At 55.1% G+C, this 20163-nt stretch overlaps 1 protein-coding gene across 1 annotated transcript; it reads left to right on the top strand.

The window, feature by feature from the left end:
* Window positions 1–74: 74 nt before the first annotated feature.
* On the top strand, window positions 75–20126 carry eea1 (early endosome antigen 1). The gene is made up of 31 exons (XM_067234898.1): window positions 75–204; window positions 1586–1663; window positions 1755–1867; window positions 3563–3617; window positions 3734–3799; window positions 3984–4014; window positions 4139–4243; window positions 5131–5252; window positions 5822–5977; window positions 7262–7378; window positions 8683–9021; window positions 9492–9641; window positions 9816–9935; window positions 10182–10385; window positions 10528–10728; window positions 11442–11555; window positions 11779–11934; window positions 12083–12222; window positions 12319–12649; window positions 12923–13024; window positions 13118–13312; window positions 13619–13801; window positions 14006–14191; window positions 14632–14763; window positions 14915–15100; window positions 15324–15562; window positions 15930–16050; window positions 16180–16278; window positions 16752–16988; window positions 17823–17908; window positions 18179–20126. The coding sequence occupies exons 1-29, from the start codon at window positions 181–183 to the stop codon at window positions 16872–16874; spliced, it is 4188 nt and encodes a 1395-aa protein (XP_067090999.1). The 5' UTR covers window positions 75–180; the 3' UTR covers window positions 16875–16988; window positions 17823–17908; window positions 18179–20126.
* Window positions 20127–20163: the final 37 nt, after the last annotated feature.

Here is a 20163-nt window from a genome sequence, read left to right as displayed (position 1 = left end):
ATACCCCGTTTATTTCTCGCACGGCGACCCGCCCCCTGCCCTGCTGAAGCTGTACTGAGTCCGACTGCCAAGCGGGCTTGGTCAGGTGCTCAGAGAACACACGACGACGTAAACTTTCCCTTGGAAACATCGTTAAACATTTTTTTTAAATTCTACATAAGAAAAACAAACACCGAGACCATGCTTAGACGGATTCTCCAAATGGTAAGGCCCTTATATCAAAGGGACAGTCATCTTCGTGCATTCACGTTTGATATGAAACCGTTTCGGTTGCTTGCCCAGGCAGGCCTCCCTTCTGTCTCTGTGTCAGGCCGATATAATTAAATCATGGCTGTTGATTCTGGTTGGTTACATGTGAATTCAGTGCATCGCACATAATGAATGAATTATGAAAGGTGGCATTGTTTACCTCTTAGTACCTAGCCTTCGGTGTTTCCGTGTGTTGTCATTCATTGCTAACGTTAGCCTAGCTAATGCTAATTAGCTACAGGTTGATGTGAACGTAAGATCGTCAAACAACTAGCTAGCGTCTAGCGTACAAGAGGTACAAACGTTTTTCATCCAAGGGACTGCCGTTTTGTAAAGGAGGAGTTAAAATCCCATTTTAAAGGCTGTCAGTCACTCTGTTGAAACAATACATTCTTATGAGACAGTGAGACGAGAAATGGACAGTGCAGAGTGGGCGACAGATTGATTAAACATGGAATCAGTATGATATGTTTATAGGCTACTAGATACGATACTGACATGCAGCTCCACTTCTCCCCAGCTTGCGAGAGAGGCGGACACTGACATCTAAAACGACTGTGTCATATCTTCAATGAAACAAAAATATTGTGAATTCCATGTCGATGAGTCTAACTAATTGTGTTTATATAATTTTTCAGGGATTTGTTGATTTGAATTTCATAGTGTTCGAAATACATCCGAATAGTAACTTATATAGAACTACACAGCAAGTTGAATAACGCCCGAATTTGCAATCGAACAGCTGCCTTACTGTGTAGCTCAGCTAGCTTGTATGCAAACGTTTTTATGTGGTTCAGCCATACACAGTGAAACGTAGCCTATATCATTAAAATAATAGTAGAACGTAGAGCTCAGCATAGCACATCCAGATATAGGCTATGGTAAATAGACCTGTGGATATGTCAGTTAGCAAAGAGAAATCACGTCAGCACAACGACTTTGGAGTCACATCCTAGATGACAGAGTTTAATGGCCTGTTCTTACACAACACATTGATTATAGCACAGACTTGGGGGCATTCAGGTATTGGTAACATGGTGGTGTGATGAGTGTGGCTAGGTCTAACTATGCAGCGTTAAAGTGTATCTGGAATGTTAGCTTGTTTTTAGCCTTCCTCCCACGAGTGTTCTGTCACACTCTGCATAATGTGTCCTGAAGTGACTCCGCTGTAATTGCCTAGCCCTGCCCTCCTCACCACTGAGAACAGAGGTTCAGTGCAACTCCCATAGCAAGTCACACCCTCACTAGTTGCATTTGTGTTTAACTGGGCACTTATCCCTGAAATGTTTCTCTCTCTATGCCTCCCTTTCCTCCCATCCCTCCACCTGTCCAACAGACTCCTGGGAAAGGAGGTTCCCAGAACTCTGAGTCTGACCAGCCCAGTTCTGACCTCAACAGTGACCAGACCTCTGAGGTAATAACTGTTTTACCTCCAGCTGCTGGTCGTTTTCTCAGTAGGGACATCACATTGTACTAACTGTGTGTGTGTACGTGTGTGCGCACAGGGATTCATCTGCCCTCAGTGCATGAAGGCCCACAACTCAGCAGAAGAACTGTTCAAGCACTATGAGTTGTTCCACGAGGCGGGAGACGCACCCCCACACCTGGGCCCTGGCCGGTAAGCCCCTCCCCCCTCCTGTACTCCCCTAACCCCACACCTGGGCCCTGGCCGGTAAACCCCTCCCCCCTCCTGTACTCCACTAACCCCACACCTGGGCCCTGGCCGGTAAACCCCTCCCCCCTCCCGTACTCCACTAACCCCACACCTGGGCCCTGGCCGGTAAGCCCCTCCCCCCTCCTGTACTCCCCTAACCCCACACCTGGGCCCTGGCCGGTAAGCCCCTCCCCCCTCCTGTACTCCACTAACCCCACACCTGGGCCCTGGCCGGTAAGCCCCTCCCCCCTCCTGTACTCCGCTAACCCCACACCTGGGCCCTGGCCGGTAAGCCCCTCCCCCCTCCTGTACTCCCCTAACCCCACACCTGGGCCCTGGCCGGTAAGCCCCTCCCCCCTCCTGTACTCCGCTAACCCCACACCTGGGCCCTGGCCGGTAAGCCCCTCCCCCCTCCTGTACTCCCCTAACCCCACACCTGGGCCCTGGCCGGTAAGCCCCTCCCCCCTCCTGTACTCCGCTAACCCCACACCTGGGCCCTGGCCGGTAAACCCCTCCCCCCTCCCGTACTCCACTAACCCCACACCTGGGCCCTGGCCGGTAAGCCCCTCCCCCCTCCTGTACTCCGCTAACCCCACACCTGGGCCCTGGCCGGTAAACCCCTCCCCCCTCCTGTACTCCACTAAACCCACACCTGGGCCCTGGCCGGTAAGCCCCTCCCCCCTCCTGTACTCCGCTAACCCCACACCTGGGCCCTGGCCGGTAAGCCCCTCCCCCCTCCTGTACTCCACTAACCCCACACCTGGGCCCTGGCCGGTAAACCCCTCCCCCCTCCTGTACTCCCCTAACCCCACACCTGGGCCCTGGCCGGTAAGCCCCTCCCCCCTCCTGTACTCCGCTAACCCCACACCTGGGCCCTGGCCGGTAAACCCCCCCCCCCCTCCCGTACTCCACTAACCCCACACCTGGGCCCTGGCCGGTAAACCCCTCCCCCCTCCTGTACTCCCCTAACCCCACACCTGGGCCCTGGCCGGTAAACCCCTCCCCCCTCCTGTACTCCGCTAACCCCACACCTGGGCCCTGGCCGGTAAACCCCCCCCCCCCTCCCGTACTCCACTAACCCCACACCTGGGCCCTGGCCGGTAAACCCCTCCCCCCTCCTGTACTCCCCTAACCCCACACCTGGGCCCTGGCCGGTAAACCCCTCCCCCCTCCTGTACTCCACTAACCCTAACCCACACCCAGCAGATTCTAGGATTCACTACTGATAGAGACATACATTTGTACACAGCAAACGTTTGTCCACAGCCCAGTATGCTAGCCTGTTGGCAAATGTGTTTTAATCTGGAACCCTCTCAGTTCATTTAAGGTTTCCAAGGGGTGTTTTAACGGACACAGACCAAAATTCCTTTGGATGCAATTATATAGTTATAACTGATGATCAGAGCAACAAAACTTGGTTGTTTACAAAACTGTCTCAGTGGCACTCCTCTGTACAGCCATCGTAGTTAAACCCAGCCCATATCATAAAAAACAACTGTGATTGGCCTAGCACTTCACAATGCTGGAGACAATTCTGTTTGAATGGGAGGGGGGCCACAGCAATAAACCATGAGCTAGCTTGACATCTGGTTCCCAGGCTACCAGTATGCCATCCCGTAACTGTGTGCCCCCCCCCCCCCCCCCCCCCCCCGCCCCCAGGGAGGACCTCATGCTGCTTAGACAGGAGCTACAGGATCTGCAGGCCTCACTCAAGGTATAGTCAGACACGGCGGGCAAAGTCACCTTTCAATTATCTGAACAACTATCTAACATCAACTATCTAACATCAATGGCTTGCCTGTCTGGTGGTCCGCTTTGTCTGCCTGTCAGGAGGAGCGTTGGTTCTCTGGGGAGCTTAAGAAGGAGCTGGACAAAGTTCAAGGACAACTGAAGCAAGTAATTCCTTTTAGATGCTTAAACATCAGAAGATAGACTCTCACATCCAATTCAGGAGTGTTCAGGCTTGTCTTTGTCTTGACAGTCCAATTCTGAGGGACTGTGGAAAAGTGTGTGTTGGGGGAGTGGGGGGTGGTTTGTTGAGAGAGTAATACAGATCAATGTTGTACCTCTGGGTCCACAGGGTGACGGCCAGCCAGGCTCGGACGACGCAGGTGAGGGAGATCGACTCCTTGGAGAGTTGCTGTGCTCTCTTTGCCCTGTGTTCCTTAGGTTGTGTACTTCAGTCAGTAAGATCTGCTGCTCTTCTCTCCCTCCACCCCCCCACCCCCCGTGCAGCCCTGGAGCTGAAGCTGAACGAGGCCGAGACGGAGAAGTTCAACATCAAACAGATGAAAGATCTGTTTGAGCAGAAGGCTGCCCAGCTGGCCACGGAGATAGTGGGTGAGTGTTGGATTGGAGGGCTGAGCGTCGGGCTGGGGCTGGGTTGGGGGTGGGTCTGGGGGGCCGACTGGAGGGGGGGACGGGGGGGATGTGTGTCGCCGCTCGCCACCAGCCTCCTGGAAACACTGCTTATGACTGAGCCCCGTCCAGGTCTGATTTAAGACCTGCTTCACATGACACACACACAGACATAATCCCTCCTAGTGAATCATAGTCTACTGGAGGTATCTGTGGAACGCCATTTTCCCCGAAGGATTAGTATGAGCATGAAGCCAGGAAAGTGATCTTTTTTGACTTCTCAATTGAACAGTGTTATTTAGATCATAGAAACCCATTGGAATTAAATATCTACCGTTAGGATTCACAAGCCTACATACAATAAATATTGGCGGTATTATTAGATACAGAATTGGGATGTTGTCATCCAAGATTTTTTCCCTAGGCGGTTGGACATAGTGGATGAAACTGATAAAGTTAGCTTTAATCAATTTCCCTGAAAAGTATTTTATTAAGGATCTGGAAATGTGAAACTATAGCCTTGGTTTTTTTCTGACTTTCATCTGTCATCTTACATTTACATTTAGTCATTTAGCAGACGCTCTTATCCAGAGCGACTTACAGTAAGTACAGGGACATTCCCCCCGAGGCAATTAGGGTGAAGTGCCTTGCCCAAGGACACAACGTCAGTTAGCATGACCTGGAATCGAACTGGCAACCTTCGGATTACTAGCCCGATTCCCTAACCGCTCAGCCACCTGACTCCAGTCTTAGTGACCATAGAGGATTGTATCCCAAAATAAGTTTTCAGTTGACCCTGACCTTGCCATGACTAAAAGCTGGGGTGGAGTTGAGTCGGTGTCCTCACAACTTTGTTGGTGACTCCTCAGAGATCAAGTCTCGCTATGACGAGGAGAAGAGCCGGAGAGAAGCTGCCGACCAGAGGCTGGCCAGCCTGACCCAAGACCTGCAGGGAGAGAGGCAGGAGAAGGACAGACTCCACACAGAACTGGTAACACCAGCCCGTCTTGAGAGTGTGACTGTGTACAGTGCTGACCAAATGGGTTTCGTCATGTACTTCCTTGAAACTAGTGGTCATATGTATCATGTGAGGATCCCAGTTGGTTCTCACTGAAGTCACCCGCACTGGAAGTGGTCAAGTCTCATGGATATGGATGACTGGGAGAAATGAGGACAGACATGCCCCCCCCCCCCCATAGGGTCCCCCTTTTCTAGTCTGTTGTCATGGCAACGCAGCGTTCAACCGGAGCGCTCGTCAGCGAAGCGTTTCCATGACCACCCGATTCACCGTGTTTCTTTTTTGTGTTGGCGCTTGTGTGGCTGATTTTAAACTGGTTCCACTTGCATGCTGGCTCTGTTTGTAGTGGATAGAGGTAAGACTCAAAGGACTGCCCCCTTCTCCCTGCTGCCTTCACTAGCAGTCTCCCTGTAAGATCTAACCTCCCCTAAGCCCTCCCATCTCCAAAGTAGAAGCACTCCCTAACCTCTCCTTCCTGCCCTTAGCCCCCATGCCCCCCCACACACACACACACATAACCTGCTGTCTCTGTTGCCCCCTAGCTGCAGCGGCCGGGAGTGGAGGACGTGGAGGTGCTGCAGAGGGAGCTGGTGCAGGTGCAGACGCTGATGGACAGCACGACGCGCCAGCGCGAGGAGGAGGCGGAGCGCCTGAGAGGCCACTACGAGGAGCTCCAGGCCAGCTACACCACCTCCCAGGTGATCAGGGGCGTGCTCGCTAAGGGAGGGGCGCGCTCGCTAAGGGTGGGGCGCTCGCTAAGGGTGGCGCGCTCGCTAAGGGTGGCGCGCTCGCTAAGGGTGGGGCGCTCGCTAAGGGAGGGGCGTGCTCGCTAAGGGTGGGGCGCTCGCTAAGGGTGGGGCGCGCTCGCTAAGGGTGGGTCACGCTCGCCAAGGGTGGGGTGCGCTCGCTAAGGGAGGGGCGCGCTCGCTAAGGGTGGGGCGCGCTCGCTAAGGGTGGGGCGCTCGCTAAGGGTGGCACGCACGCTAAGGGTGGGGCGCGCTCGCTAAGGGAGCAGCGGACTAACTGGAAGTGCTCGTAGATATAACCTTTGCTCCCTGCGTCCTTATCCTGTCGTTTGACCTCCGCACGCATTCCTCTGCGCCCGGAGCCAGACATAGACACGGACGTGATTTATTCATGGGGTTAAGATAAGGCTGTCCACTTCATCTTGCAATGTCTTCATAGACTTGGGGAAAGGAGAGGCGAGGCCTGTAGCTAGCTGTAACAGGCTCCCTACCTCTCTCTCTGTGCTAGTCTTCCTGCTATTCCCTCTCTTATTCCCCATCACTGAAGCTGATTACTTTTGAATAAGTAAATGTTCTGGCCTGGGCACAGGCTGTTTAATTACACAATAGCCCTCAGAAATCATTATCAAATGCACTCTTTGTCTCTGTAACCCTGACACTAGTCTCTTGTTACAGCAGATCCTTCCATCCTGTAGCACTAAATTACCCATGACCCAATGCTGCTGTCGTACAGAGCATTGCTATGGAGACCTTTACTTTACTCCTCCTGCTGAGGGGCTACCTGAGCAAGGTGCCGAGCATTCTCCCCAAATACATACCTGCGGATTTGAGGGGGGAGGTAGGATGTGATTGATCCGACGGCCTGGGCGGCACCTTGCTGATGTAGACCATACAGTGCTGTCATGGTCTGGGTTATCTGTGCCTGTTCTCCCCCCCCCCCCCTTCTCCGTCTCCCCCCCCTCCTCGTTTCCTTAACTCTTTATGGAAGATTCGTAAACTTGAGGTAACACACCCTTGTTTCAGTCAAGCCTTACCTTCTGTTAAATCCTTTTTTCTGTTCTGTTGCCTGTGGGTCTGTGTGTGTGTGTGTGGCTGGCTGGCTGGCTACCAGTGGTGAAACCCTTTTTGATTTCTTTGTTTTGCCTCCAGTGTGCGAATGTGTTGTGTGCCTGCAGCCACTGTGTTTGACATGCCGTTTCAAGTCCACATCTGTAATCCTACCATCATGTGTGTCAGACCACCATCTCCCAGCTGAAGGCGGAGCTAGACAAGGGTCCACAGGAGACGGCCGTCTACACCCAGCAGATCCACCAGCTCCAGAGCTCCCTCAACAACCTGCAGCAGCAGAGCCAGGTACACACACACACACACACACACAAAGGCATATCCAAAAATGAATAAACCACCACAAACGCTTTAGGTATTTGACAGCATTGCAGCACCAACATGCCTGTGCCCGTGTGCTGAAGCCGCTGTTATGTTAACAAGCCTCACCAAACACATGTTTGGTTTTAAACCTGCCCCCCCCCCCCCCCCCCCCCCCCCCCCCCCCCCCTCACACTCGAATATAAAGCCCTCCTGTCATCACCCTGGCTGGCTCAGTTGACTCGTTGACAAACCCCCCCCAGGTCTATAATTAAACCAGCAGGGGGTGATCTCTGTGCTGTCACTGGACCTGACAAACGACCACAGGTAAGCCACTATGGGTAAGGGCTGCTGCGTAGGTTGCCAGACAGGGATTAAACCCCCTTTCGAGTCAGGCGTGTTGGTCGTACCACCGGCACAGCTGCTCGTCAAACCGAAGTGAGCATCCTGAGGAAGTACCTTCCCCGTCCTCCAGCCTTCAGACAGTCATCAGCCCCACCCGATTCTGGATAAGACGGGTCAAACACAGCAGAGAGAGGAACTAGGAGTGTTGGAAATGAACGCAAGGGGAGAGGAGTATTGTGAGACTTGAGGATTGAGACTGAGAGAAAGGACAGAACAAGGACAGGTAGACGAGCAGTGGAGCAGAGAGAGAGAGAGGGAGAGGGAGAGGGAGGGGAGAGGGACATAAACAGGAGCAGCTGCAGTGAGCCCGACGAGAAGAGGAGGGCCAGCGAGAAGACTGCAGTAGCTCTGTCACGCTCTCTAGTTAGCAGACCTCCCGTTAACACCCCCCATGTTCTGCTGCAACCTGCTGTTCCATCACGCACATCCCCCCCCCCCCCACCCCCCCTGCCCCACACGCTCTGCACGACAGCCTGGAGTTTACTGCTGAGGTTTTTTCCATGGGCTGACATATGAGACTGGAGGCTGGAGCTGCAGGCAGGTAGCACCTGCTGCGCTGCCCCCGGCGGAGCGCTCGTCTCTGGGAAAGGAGATCCCGGGTGAGGGGGCGCCTGTGTTTACAGTAGAGCTGTTAACTGCTGCGGCTGTGGAGGGCCTTAGCTGCTTGGACGACTGGGTTTCAGAACCGCCATGTTCTTCCTTAAGCTCCTTATGTCCTTTCTGACCCCCACCTGCCCTCCCCCACGCCCCTCCCTCCCTCCCTCTGACCCCTGTGTGTCCCCGACCCCTCACCCGTCACCAGAAGTGTGTTGAAGCTGTACTCTTTCCTCCTGTCTCACCTCCATACGCTCCTCTCCCCTGACTCCCCACCCCCCCCTCCCCCCCAGACCCTGTCCGAGAAGCTGCTCCGCCGGGAGAAGGAGAACCAGGAGCTGGAGGAGCGCGTGGCGGCCGAGCAGGGCGCCAAGAAGGCCGCCCAGGCCTCGCTGCGCCAGAGAGAGGCGGAGGCGCAGGAGGCGCAGGGGCGGGCGGCGGCGGGCGAGGCTTCGCTGCAGAGGGCCCAGGCGGAGCTGGGGGAGCGGGGCGAGGAGGCGGCGCGGCTGAGGAGGGAGCTGGGCGAGGTGGAGGCGAGGCACGGGGAGCTGAGGGCGGAGAGGAAGCTGCTGCTGCAGCAGCGGGAGGAGAAGGAGAGCCAGGGAGCTCAGCTGCAGGGCGAGGTCGCACAGGTGGGGGGGCACACTCGCACGCATTCCCCCCGGATGTATGTCTCATGGCGCGGGCCCTTTGTCTTATTCGGTGTGTTTTCTGGAATGTTCCTCCCTCCCTCTCTCCTCCCTCCCTCCCTCTCTCCCTCTCTCCGCCCTCTCTCCTCCCTCCCTCTCTCCTCCCTCCCTCTCTCCTCCCTCACTCTCTCCCTCTCTCCTCCGTCTCTCCTCCCTCCCTCTCTTCTCCCTCACTCTCCCTCTCTCCTCCCTCCCTCCCTCCCTCTCTCCTCACTCTCTCCCTCTCTCTTCCCTCCCTCCCTCTCTCCTCCCTCCCTCACTCTCTCCCTCTCTCCTCCCTCCCTCTCTTCTCCCTCACTCTCCTCCCTCCCTCTCCTCCCTCCCTCTCTCCTCACTCTCTCCCTCTCTCCTCCCTCCCTCTCTCCTCACTCTCTCCCTCTCTCTTCCCTCCCTCTCTCCTCCCTCCCCTGTAGCTCCACGCCAGGCTGCTGGAGGCGGAGCGTCAGCTGGGGGAGGCTGACGGCCGGCTGAAGGAGCAGAGGCAGCTCTCTGGGGAGAAGCTGAAGGACCGCGAGCAGCAAGTGGCCGAGCTGCAGCTCAAACTAGCCCGCTCAGAGGAACTGGTAGGAGCCCCTCCCTGGAGCCACGGGGCCGGGGGTAGCTGGTTGTGGAGTGCCGGGGATTTGAATGTCACCATGAAAAATACTATTGATTTGCTTTCAAGAATGAATAGATGCCTGGTCGCTGAATTTCCTCAAGTGATGTTTTACACTTTGTGTGTGTGTGTGTGTGTGTAGCTGAAAGAGAACACCACTAAGAGCACAGACCTGCAGCACCAGCTGGAGAAGGTCAGGCAGCAGAACCAGGAAGTGCAGACACTCCAGCAGACAACCAATGGGAAGCTGCGAGAGGCCCAGGTACCCACACCCCTCTGAGACCACTGCTCTGAAACAGGACCAGGTCCTTGGGAGTACAACATTCCAGGCCTCACTTTATGGAGCATATTGATCTCCTCCATAATTCATGTTAGTGAAGATATGATCTCTGTTTCCGTCGTGTAACTTGTGCGGAAGGACTATATCAGTCATGTCCTGTCCCTTTTCCCTGCTGTGTGTATGTGTACGTGTGTGTGTACGTGTGTACGTGTGTGTGTGTGTGTGTAGAACGACCTCGAGCAGGTCCTGCGTCAGATCGGGGACAAGGACCAGAAGACCCAGAACCTGGAGTCTCTGCTGCAGAAGAGCAAGGAGAGCGTGGTGCAGCTGGAGGCCCAGAGGGAAGACCTGTGTGCCCAGATCCAGGCAGGCCAGGGGGAGACCGCCCTGCTGCACCAGCTGAAGGACAAGAACCACGGACTACAGGAGCAGGCACGCACACACACACACACACACGTCTGTGGTGACACTGTTAGTCACACCATAAGAGAATTAGCATCACGTTCACCAGATAGTCAGGTGTGCTGGCGTATACCACACCGGGTCATTTAACTGTTTGATTGGTCGGTTCCAGGTGACCCAGTTGACGGACAAGCTGAAGAACCAATCGGAAAGCAACAAGCAGGCCCAGGACAACCTCCACAAGGAGGTGCAGGAGCAGAAGGGGCTGCTGCGGGCGTCCCAGGACCGGGCCCAGGCCCTGGACACCGCTCTGGGGGAGACACAGGCCCAGGTGGCCCAGAGCAGGGAGAAGGTGGCCCAGCTGGACACACAGGTAGGAGGGTGGGGACTAACCAGCACACACAGTACCTGAACACACACATTACCTGAACACGCACATTACCTGAACACGCACATTACCTGAACACGCACATTACCTGAACACGCACATTACCTGAACACACACATTACCTGAACACACACATTACCTGAACACACACATTACCTGAACACGCACATTACCTGAACACGCACATTACCTGAACACACACATTACCTGAACACACACATTACCTGAACACGCACATTACCTGAACACGCACATTACCTGAACACACACATTACCTGAACACACACATTACCTGAACACGCACATTACCTGAACACACACATTACCTGAACACACACATTACCTGATCACGCACATTACCTGAACACGCACATTACCTGAACACACACATTACCTGAACACGCACATTACCTGAACACACACATTACCTGAACACACACATTACCTGAACACGCACATTACCTGAACACACACATTACCTGAACACACACATTACCTGATCACGCACATTACCTGAACACGCACATTACCTGAACACACATGACCTTAACATACATTACTTAGGCGCACATGACCTGGACACACATGACCTGGACACACATGACCTGGACACACATGACCTGGACACACATGACCTGGACACACATGACCTGGACACACATGACCTGGACACACATTCAGACTGTTGTTCCTGGCAGCTGAAGGCCAAGACAGAGATGCTGCTGTCCGCCGAGGCTTCCAAGACGGCCCAGCGCGCCGACCTCCAGAACCACCTGGAGACGGCCCAGCATGCACTGCAGGACAAGCAGCAGGTGAGCTGAGGTGACATCATGGCTGTGACGTGGCCAGGAATGGAGGTCAGGACTCGTGAAGTTTCAACAATCCCACACCCCCCTCCTCTCCCCCCTCCTCTCCTCTCCCCCTCCTCTCCCCCTCCTCTCCTCCCCACCTCTTCTCCCCACCTCTTCTCCCCACCTCTCCTCCCCCACCTCTCCCCCTCCTCTCCTCCCCCTCCGCTCCCCCTGTCTCCTCCAGGAGCTGAGTAAGAGCCAGGTGCTGGTGGAGCAGCAGGCCAGGAGGCTGCAGGAGCGCCAGGAGCAGGGAGCCCAGCTGGAGGCCGGTCTGAAGGAGACCAGGGAGCGGCTCCTGGCCTCGGAGCAGCGCGTGGAGCTGCTGGAGACCCACACCAAGGTGCGACAGAGAGGAGGAGCCTCCTGAAGACCTGCTCTGGATCCATGTCTACTGGATCCCAGGACCTAAACCCATGTGGTGGGGTGTGTGTGTGTGTGTGTGTGTGTGTGTGTGTGTGTGTGTGTGTGTGTGTGTGTGTGTGAGACAGAAAGCGGAAGCTCAGGTGGTGGAGCTGCAGGCGGGGAAGGAGAAGGCTCAGCAGAAGTTGGCCAAGGTCCAGAAAGAGGCGTCAGAGGTCAGGGGGAAGGTGAAGGAGCTGAGCAGTCTGCTCGACACGGAGAAGGCGGGGTAAGACCCGCGCACGCGCCCAACGAGAGGAAGGCGTCTCTCTCCCCAGAGTCAGTATTGACACTGTGTGCGCGTGTGTGTGTGTGTGTGTCCCAGGGCGGCGGCGCTGCAGGAGGAGCTGACGAGGAAGACTTCGTCCCTGGGAGAGAGCAGGCAGGAGCTGGAGCGCTGCGAGCAGGACAAGGGCGTCCTGAAGGCCCAGCTGGAGCAGCTGGCACAGGAGGGCCAGGCACGGCAGGCAGAGCTGGGCAGGACAGTCCAGGCCTCGACGGCCGAGCTCCAGAAGAGCCAGAAGGAGATGGAGGCCCAGGGGAAAGAGCTGGCCCAGGCCAAGGACGGCCTGGCCAAGGCCTCCAAGGCTCTGAAGGACAGCCAGAGCCTCCTGGAGAAGGAGAGGAGGAGCACCAAGACTGCCCTGGAGGAGAAGGTCGGTGGAACGGTGGAGTGGGGGGTTGGAAGAAGAAGATTATTTTATCTGAAGACAAAGAATGCAGGGGAGAGTGGTTGGGAGCTGGGATATAACCAGATGTGTGCTCCGGCAATACAAATCTGTCGTCATTGTGTTATTGTTGAGTCATAGACATTTGGGAGGGGTCTGCAAATTCAAGAATTGAATTCCGACAATGACAATTCCTTATTGTGGTTAAAAGGAAGTTAAGACTGCAGTGTGGCATATTAAAGGTGTCGTTTCCCCTGGCAGGACAAGGCCCATGAGCAGGCCAGGCAGGAGATGCAGAAGAACCTGGAAGCGGCGTCCAGGCAGCTGACAGACCTCCGAGCCCAGCTGGAGAAGGCTAGCGAGGTAAACCCTCCAGAGCCTCACCACGCCTCCTCCCTGTGCCTCCTCAACCACGCCACCAGACAGAACCGTATGCGTGTGTGTGTGTGTGTGTAGGCAGAGGCAGGGCTGAGATCCCAGTTGTCCGGGGTGACAGAACAGCACGCCAGCACCCAGCAGGCCCTGACGGAGAGGCAGAAACAGACGCAGGAGTTGCAGGCCCGGCTGAAGACGGCCCAGGGAGCCCTCTCCCAGGAAAGGACCAAACTGGAAGGCCAAGTGACAGAGCTGCAAGGAGCCATCGCCAAGAAGGCAAGCACCCAAACCTGTATACACACCGGTTCACTCAGTCCCTCTCATCACATTTACATTTACATTTGGTCATTTAGCAGACGCTCTTATCCAGAGCGACTTACAGTAAGTACAGGGACATTCCCCCCGAGGCAAGTAGGGTGAAGTGCCTTGCCCAAGGACACAACGTCATTTGACACGGCCGGGAATCGAACCAGCGACCTTCTGATTACTAGCCCGATTCTCTAACCGCTCAGCCACCTGACTCCCATATCACATGTTCACATGTTTCTCTGGGTTGTGTGTGTGTGTCTGTGCGCTCTCCAGACCGAGGAGGGCGCTCTGCTGAGGGAGCAGGTGTCTGGGCTGGGCCAGGAGCTGGGCTCTGAGAAGGCGAGGGCCACGGAGCTGCAGCAAGCCCTGGAGCAGAGCCAGGAGAGCCTGGCCTCGGTGCAGTCCCTCTGCTACGGCAAGGAGTCGGAGGCCTCGGCTCTGAGGCAGGACCTTCAGGTGGGTGTGCTGAGGAGGGAGGTTTACGACACGTCGGTTGCTACGGGGCGTCATTACTAAGGGGGAGGGGGGGGAGGGGCAACGTTACTGAGAAGAATGACATCTATATGAGACTACTGTAAGCCCTGGGTGTTGAACCTACCTGTTTACCCTGTGTGTGTGTGTGTGTGTTCACCCTGCATATGCCCCCCCCTCACCCTGCAGACTGGTGAGAAGAAGCTAGCCCAGTCCCTGGAGGAGTTGGCAGCTAACCGGACCCAGCTGAGCGGCCTGGAGGCCCAGGTCCTGGAGCTGAAGAAGAGCCGGGCCGCCCTGGGCCAGGACCTGGGCCAGAGGGACGAGAGGCTGCAGCAGCAGGGGGAGAGCCTCCAGGAGCTGCAGAAACTTCAGGTCTGTCAACCGGGCTGAGAGGTGGCTAGTAGAGTCAGGTTTGTTAGTGCAGTCATTAGAGTTAACTAGTACTCTTAGAGTTCATGACCGTATTTTTCGAACTATACGTCGCACTGGACTATAAGTCGCATTTATTTAGAAATTTGTTTCACAAAATCCAAGACCAAAAACAGACATTTAATCTGGAAAGGCAAGTTATTCAACTACACAATAGCACACAGAACAACAGGCTGAATAGGTGTCCAGTATGTTAACGTAACACATTAACAGTTTATTCAGCTACACAATAGCATAAAGAACATACCTGGGAGGCTGAATAGGCTAAATTAACACAACAAGCTAGCGAGTCCAAAAGCAAATTACCGGTAAACTAATTTACCAAGCTCCCAATTGGAACGAACTCTGATATGTTGGTTTCTCTGTGTCTCCTCACCCCCCAGGGGGAGACCCAGGAGCAGCTGAAGGGGGAGAGGGCGCGTGTGGAGGAGCTGAGCCAGGCCAGGAGCTCCCTGGAGAAGGACGCCAGCAGACTGACCTCCGAACTCAAGGCTTTGGGGGAGAGGAGTGAGAAGGTCAGTCCCTTCTTCCTACCTCATGCCCTCTCTCTCCCGTTATCTCCCCCTCACCCGTACTTCCCTCATTCACTTTCTTCTCCTCACTTCACTCCTTTTGTATTCTCTCTCTTCTCCCCTCCCCTCTTCCCTCCTCCCCCCCTCCCTCCAGGAGCTGAGGGAGCTGCGGGAGGCCAAGAAGCTGCTGATCCAGCAGAAGCTGGAGGCTCAAGGCCAGGTGGAGGCAGCCCAGGCTGCCGTGGAGCAGGAGCAGAGGCACCACCAGGCCACCAGGGGCAGCGTCGAGCAGAGAGAGGAGCAGCTCCGCGCTCAGACCAGGGAGGCGCAGGCTCAACTGGTAAATTCACCTCAGTGCTAACTGTTGAGTTTTTCGACCTACTTTGAAGGCTCGCTTTTCGACGTTGCGTAAAAATAAACAAGTATGCCGCCATCTCCGCTGCGTCACTTCCGATACTCAATGTAGGGTGTGCGATATCGCAACGAAAGCCCCGCGCGTCCCATCAAGGTACCGTTGCTTGTTTGTTTTACCACCAACACCTACCGCCCCTCCCCCTCGGCAGGCCTCGCAGCGGCAGGCGCGGGAGGAGCAGGCGAGGCGTGGCGAGGAGGCGGAGGCCAAGCTGGGCCTGCAGGTGACGGCGCTGAACGAGAACGTGGCCACGCTGAAGAGGGAGTGGCAGGGCAGCCAACGGCGGGTGGGCGAGCTGGAGAAGCAGACCGACGAGCTGAGGGGGGAGATCGCCGTGCTGGAGGCCACCGTGCAGAACAACCAGGACGAGAGGAGGGCCCTGCTGGAGCGGTGAGACAGGGAGCGCGGGTGGGGGTGTGTGTGTGTGGGTGTGTGTGTGTGCGCGGCTGTTTACAGCTCTTGTGATTCGGCGAGGTCGTTGTTTGTGTGCTTGTTATTAAAAGTTATCGTGTGTGTGTGTGGTCTTGTTTAACTACCCTTGTGGGGACCAAATGTCCTCACAAGTATAGTGGAACGTGATAACCTTGACCTTTTTGGGGCCTTTTCGCTGGCCCCCACAACTTGTTAGGGGGGTTTAGGGTTATAATTAGTGTTAGGGTTGGATTTATTATTAACATTGAGGGCTACGTTTTGGAGTGGAAGTGAATGTTCGGGCGCCACTAGGATAGAAAAACAAACGCGTGTGTTTGTGTGTCAGGTGTGTTAAAGGGGAGGGAGAAATGGAGAAGCTCCAGACCAAGGTGCTGGAGATGAGGAGAAAGCTGGATGATACGACAGCCGCCATGCAAGAGCTGGGCAGGGAGAACCAGTCGCTGCAGGTCAGACACGCCTTCTCCACCACATCACAAACATTTACATGACAAGCTGGTCATATCAATCACTGCTGAGAAGAACTTCTAGGGTGGTGCCGGTCATGTGCCAGTAACCGTCCTTCCTATTGGCTGCAGATAAAGCAGTCCCAGTCCCTAACCAGGAAGTGGGCGGAGGATCACGAGGTGCAGAATTGCATGGCTTGTGGGAAGGGCTTCTCAGTCACTGTCAGGAAGGTGAGTCACAGACCTGCTCTGCTTGATGTGTTTATGGCCTCAGTGCTAGGAGAGGGTGCCATGTACTCTCTCGGGTGTTCATGTCACAATATCCAATTCAAATAATTGGCTGGTTAACAAGCTGAATCATGTTTCTCACAAGCTGAAACATGTTGTTAACAAGCTGAATCATGTTTCTCACAACTAAGGTTGGAATACAACTTTATACTACTATAATACTTCATGTAGAATTACACACTTAATAAGGACAGCTAAAAGACCTGCTAAGCGTGAAACGGAGCTATTCGGATGCAACCTAGATGTGCAGGAGCAAGGTCCCGGACCACGACTACACAGCTGACCACCACTCTCTCTCTCTCTCTCTCTCTCTCTCTCTCTCTCTCTCTCTCTCTCTCTCTCTCTCTCTCTCTCTCTCTCTCTCTCTCTCCTCTCCTCTCCTCTCCTCTCCTCTCCTCTCCTCTCTCTCCTCTCAGCACCACTGCAGACATTGTGGGAACATCTTCTGTGGAGAGTGCTCAGGACGGAACGCCCTCACCCCCTCCTCCAAGAAGCCTGTGAGGGTGTGTGAGATCTGCTTCGAGGAACTCCAGGGATGATGCCACACGCCATCTCACAACCCCCCGCCCCCCCCATCCCCCCCTTCCTCACCACGCTCCTGAACAGTCTGGTCACAGTGTTTCATCATTGTTTTATGTGCTGGCTGAGGGATAGTCTGGGAATTCCCCCCCCTCCCCACCCACCCACCACCTGGGGGCCTCCCTAGTTCACCCCGGGGGGTTGGGGGTGGGGGTGAGGGTGGGGTACAGCCCAGCACAGAGGACTCTCCAGGGCGTTGGGGGTGTGAGGGTCTGTGCAGTGCCTTCACAGCTGGTCTGCCATGCCAGGGGGGCCAGAAAGAGGTGACATCCCTCTATTCATCTCTCCTTTTTCGGTGGACATCTCGATATCTTGATTTGGTATTGGCAGGGTGAGCGAGGCTGGGAAGGGGAGGCAGGTTAGCGAGGCTGGGCAGGGGAGGCAGGTTAGCGAGGCTGGGCAGGGGAGCCAGGTTAGCGAGGCTGGGCAGGGGAGGCAGGTTAGCGAGGCTGGGCAGGGGAGCCAGGTGAGCGAGGCTGGGCAGGGGAGGCAGGTTAGCGAGGCTGGGCAGGGGAGCCAGGTGAGCGAGGCTGGGCAGGGGAGCCAGGTGAGCGAGGCTGGGCAGGGGAGGCAGGTTAGTGAGGCTGGGCAGGGGAGCCAGGTGAGCGAGGCTGGGCAGGGGAGCCAGGTTAGCGAGGCTGGGCAGGGGAGGCAGGTTAGCGAGGCTGGGCAGGGGAGCCAGGTTAGCGAGGCTGGGCAGGGGAGCCAGGTGAGCGAGGCTGGGCAGGGGAGCCAGGTGAGCGAGGCTGGGCAGGGGAGCCAGGTGAGCGAGGCTGGGCAGGGGAGCCAGGTGAGCGAGGCTGGGCAGGGGAGCCAGGTTAGCGAGGCTGGGCAGGGGAGCCAGGTTAGCAAGGCTGGGCAGGGCAGGGGAGGCAGGTTAGCGAGGCTGGGCAGGGCAGGGGAGGCAGGTTAGCGAGGCTGGGCAGGGCAGGGGAGGCAGGTTAGCGAGGCTGGGCAGGGGAGCCAGGTTAGTGAGGCTGGGCAGGGGAGCCAGGTTAGCGAGGCTGGGCAGGGGAGGCAGGTGAGGGAGGCTGGGCAGGGGAGCCAGGTGAGCGAGGCTGGGCAGGGGAGGCAGGTTAGCGAGGCTGGGCAGGGGAGCCAGGTGAGCGAGGCTGGGCAGGGGAGCCAGGTGAGCGAGGCTGGGCAGGGGAGGCAGGTTAGCGAGGCTGGGCAGGGGAGCCAGGTTAGTGAGGCTGGGCAGGGGAGCCAGGTTAGTGAGGCTGGGCAGGGGAGCCAGGTTAGCGAGGCTGGGCAGGGGAGGCAGGTTAGCGAGGCGTTAAGTGTATGTCAGGCAGAGAAGTTAGGGCAGGTTGAAGCAGTGGTCTGAAAGCAAAAAGCAGGTTTTCTGAAAGTCATTATGGATGTTGAGGTGATGTTCATTAAAGGAGGGGGAATTTAGTCCAGTTCATGACCAAAGAATGTATGCAGAGTCTGAGGGTGGAAACTAAACTGGAAACCTTCGTCCTATTTTTATTTTATTTTTATTGTTGGTAAATGCTTTTTATTTTTAGATTTAAAGGTTCTAAATTTGATCATGAGTTGTTAGATATGTGACAGGTATTTATTTTTTATTTTGTTTGCAGCGCAACTCATAGTTGTACAAAATGGAATGACTGTGTTTTTAAGTCATCTGTGTTCAGAGGGAATCCTGGAGCTTCTTCTTTGTGTGTTGAGGAGGCGCGCGTCCACCTGTCTTCTTTGTGTGTTGAGGAGGTGCGCGTCCACCTGTCTTCTTTGTGTGTTGAGGAGGTGCGCGTCCACCTGTCTTCTTTGTGTGTTGAGGAGGTGCGCGTCCACCTGTCTTCTTCGTGTGTTGAGGATGTGCGCGTCCACCTGTCTTCTTCGTGTGTTGAGGATGTGCGCGTCCACCTGTCTTCTTCGTGTGTTGAGGAGGTGCGCGTCCACCTGTCTTCTTCGTGTGTTGAGGAGGTGCACGTCCACCTGTCTCCGTGCAACATAGTGACCATGCCTGGAGCTGTCTGCACTCTGCTTCAAAGCAATAACTGTGTGTGTGTGTGTATATATATTGTATGTGTGTATATATATATATATATGTGTATGCAAGTGTGAGAGAATGGCTTGTGTGTGCTGCTCAAACGTAGGAGATGTCTGTTCTGATGCAGGGCAGTTGGGTTCAACGGTCTCCGACCTGTAAAATATATCACTGACAACACTGTACAAACGAATTTCTTGTGACCTTGTACTACCTGCTGTCAAACTGTCAGCTTCAGAGCAAACAAGGCGTGCAATCGAATAAGGTGTACTGTAGTTATGGCAACGCTGGCGCTAGTTTCGAGAGGGATGGGGATGGGGGGGGGGGGGGGGGGGGGGGTCACTGTGGCGTCTCTGCCAGTGTGTGCATTCAACAAACAGGCGGTCACGAACATAATTGTGGGCTGCCACTGCCCATCCGGGTTCACTTCTAGTCCTACCTCAGACTGTCACTGAAGCAGCGCTGGTAAGCCTGAAGGATGATGCCAGTCTTCTGTCCCTGCCCTGTCAAACCTGGCAGAGGAAAGGCTTCCTGGAGTATTATGACATGGGAGGGAACACACGTCAGAGCCAACCTGTGTCGACCAATCCTGGACCTCGGAATGACGCTGGCGGACCAATTAGGCGCGCTCGTCTCAGACCAGTGCCGACCAGTCACAGAGCTCGTCTCTGTTTGTGCCATAAGGGATAAAGGTGAACAGACACAGCACCACTGTCCACTAGTCTGTGCACTGCATCTTCACGACATGTGGCTTCTATCCCACTCACCTAAAAACAAGGCTCTTGTAATTCATGTTTTTAACTGTAAGAAAATATGTATGAGATGTGTAAACCCTTGTGCGTAAATGTTGACAGCAAACGTACAAAAAAAAAAAAAAAAAATGTCTTACAACTTTAAGGAACAACACCATACGACACTAAATTGTGGCTTGTTTCACTTTTGATGTCAGCTGTTGTGCATGTGTCAGTTGGCTTTAGATCTGTCTCCTTCTGGGATGGGTTGTGGTTCTGTGGGTGTGCCTTATGCCAAGCTGTGGTGGGGTCCAGCTCTGGCCCACAGGGAGGCTGTAGGAGGGGGATTCTAGACAGCTCTAGGACAACCCCCCCCTTCCCCCAACTGAACAGAAAAAAAGCAAAGTAATGTAATCCACGACGCACCAGATGTATAATTTGTTTGCTAATTTTTCCATAAAGACTTAACAATTAATAAAACATGTAAAATGTTAGCAAAAAGCCATCCCTTTTTTATGTTCTATG

This window comes from Osmerus mordax, chromosome 4 (genome assembly GCF_038355195.1).
Source record: "Osmerus mordax isolate fOsmMor3 chromosome 4, fOsmMor3.pri, whole genome shotgun sequence".
In the NCBI taxonomy this organism is placed as follows: domain Eukaryota; kingdom Metazoa; phylum Chordata; class Actinopteri; order Osmeriformes; family Osmeridae; genus Osmerus; species Osmerus mordax.
The sequence above is the reverse complement of the archived record's forward strand: the minus strand, read 5'-3'. Positions and strand labels throughout refer to the sequence as shown.

Excerpts from the sequence above, each read along its gene's own strand:
- eea1 (XM_067234898.1), top strand. The coding sequence starts at position 181 with ATGCTTAGACGGATTCTCCAAATG. Across the intron at positions 12,223-12,318 it reads CTCGACACGGAGAAGGCGGG|GGCGGCGGCGCTGCAGGAGG; the intron begins GTAAGACCCGCG and ends TGTGTGTCCCAG. Across the intron at positions 16,051-16,179 it reads GGGAGAACCAGTCGCTGCAG|ATAAAGCAGTCCCAGTCCCT; the intron begins GTCAGACACGCC and ends TATTGGCTGCAG.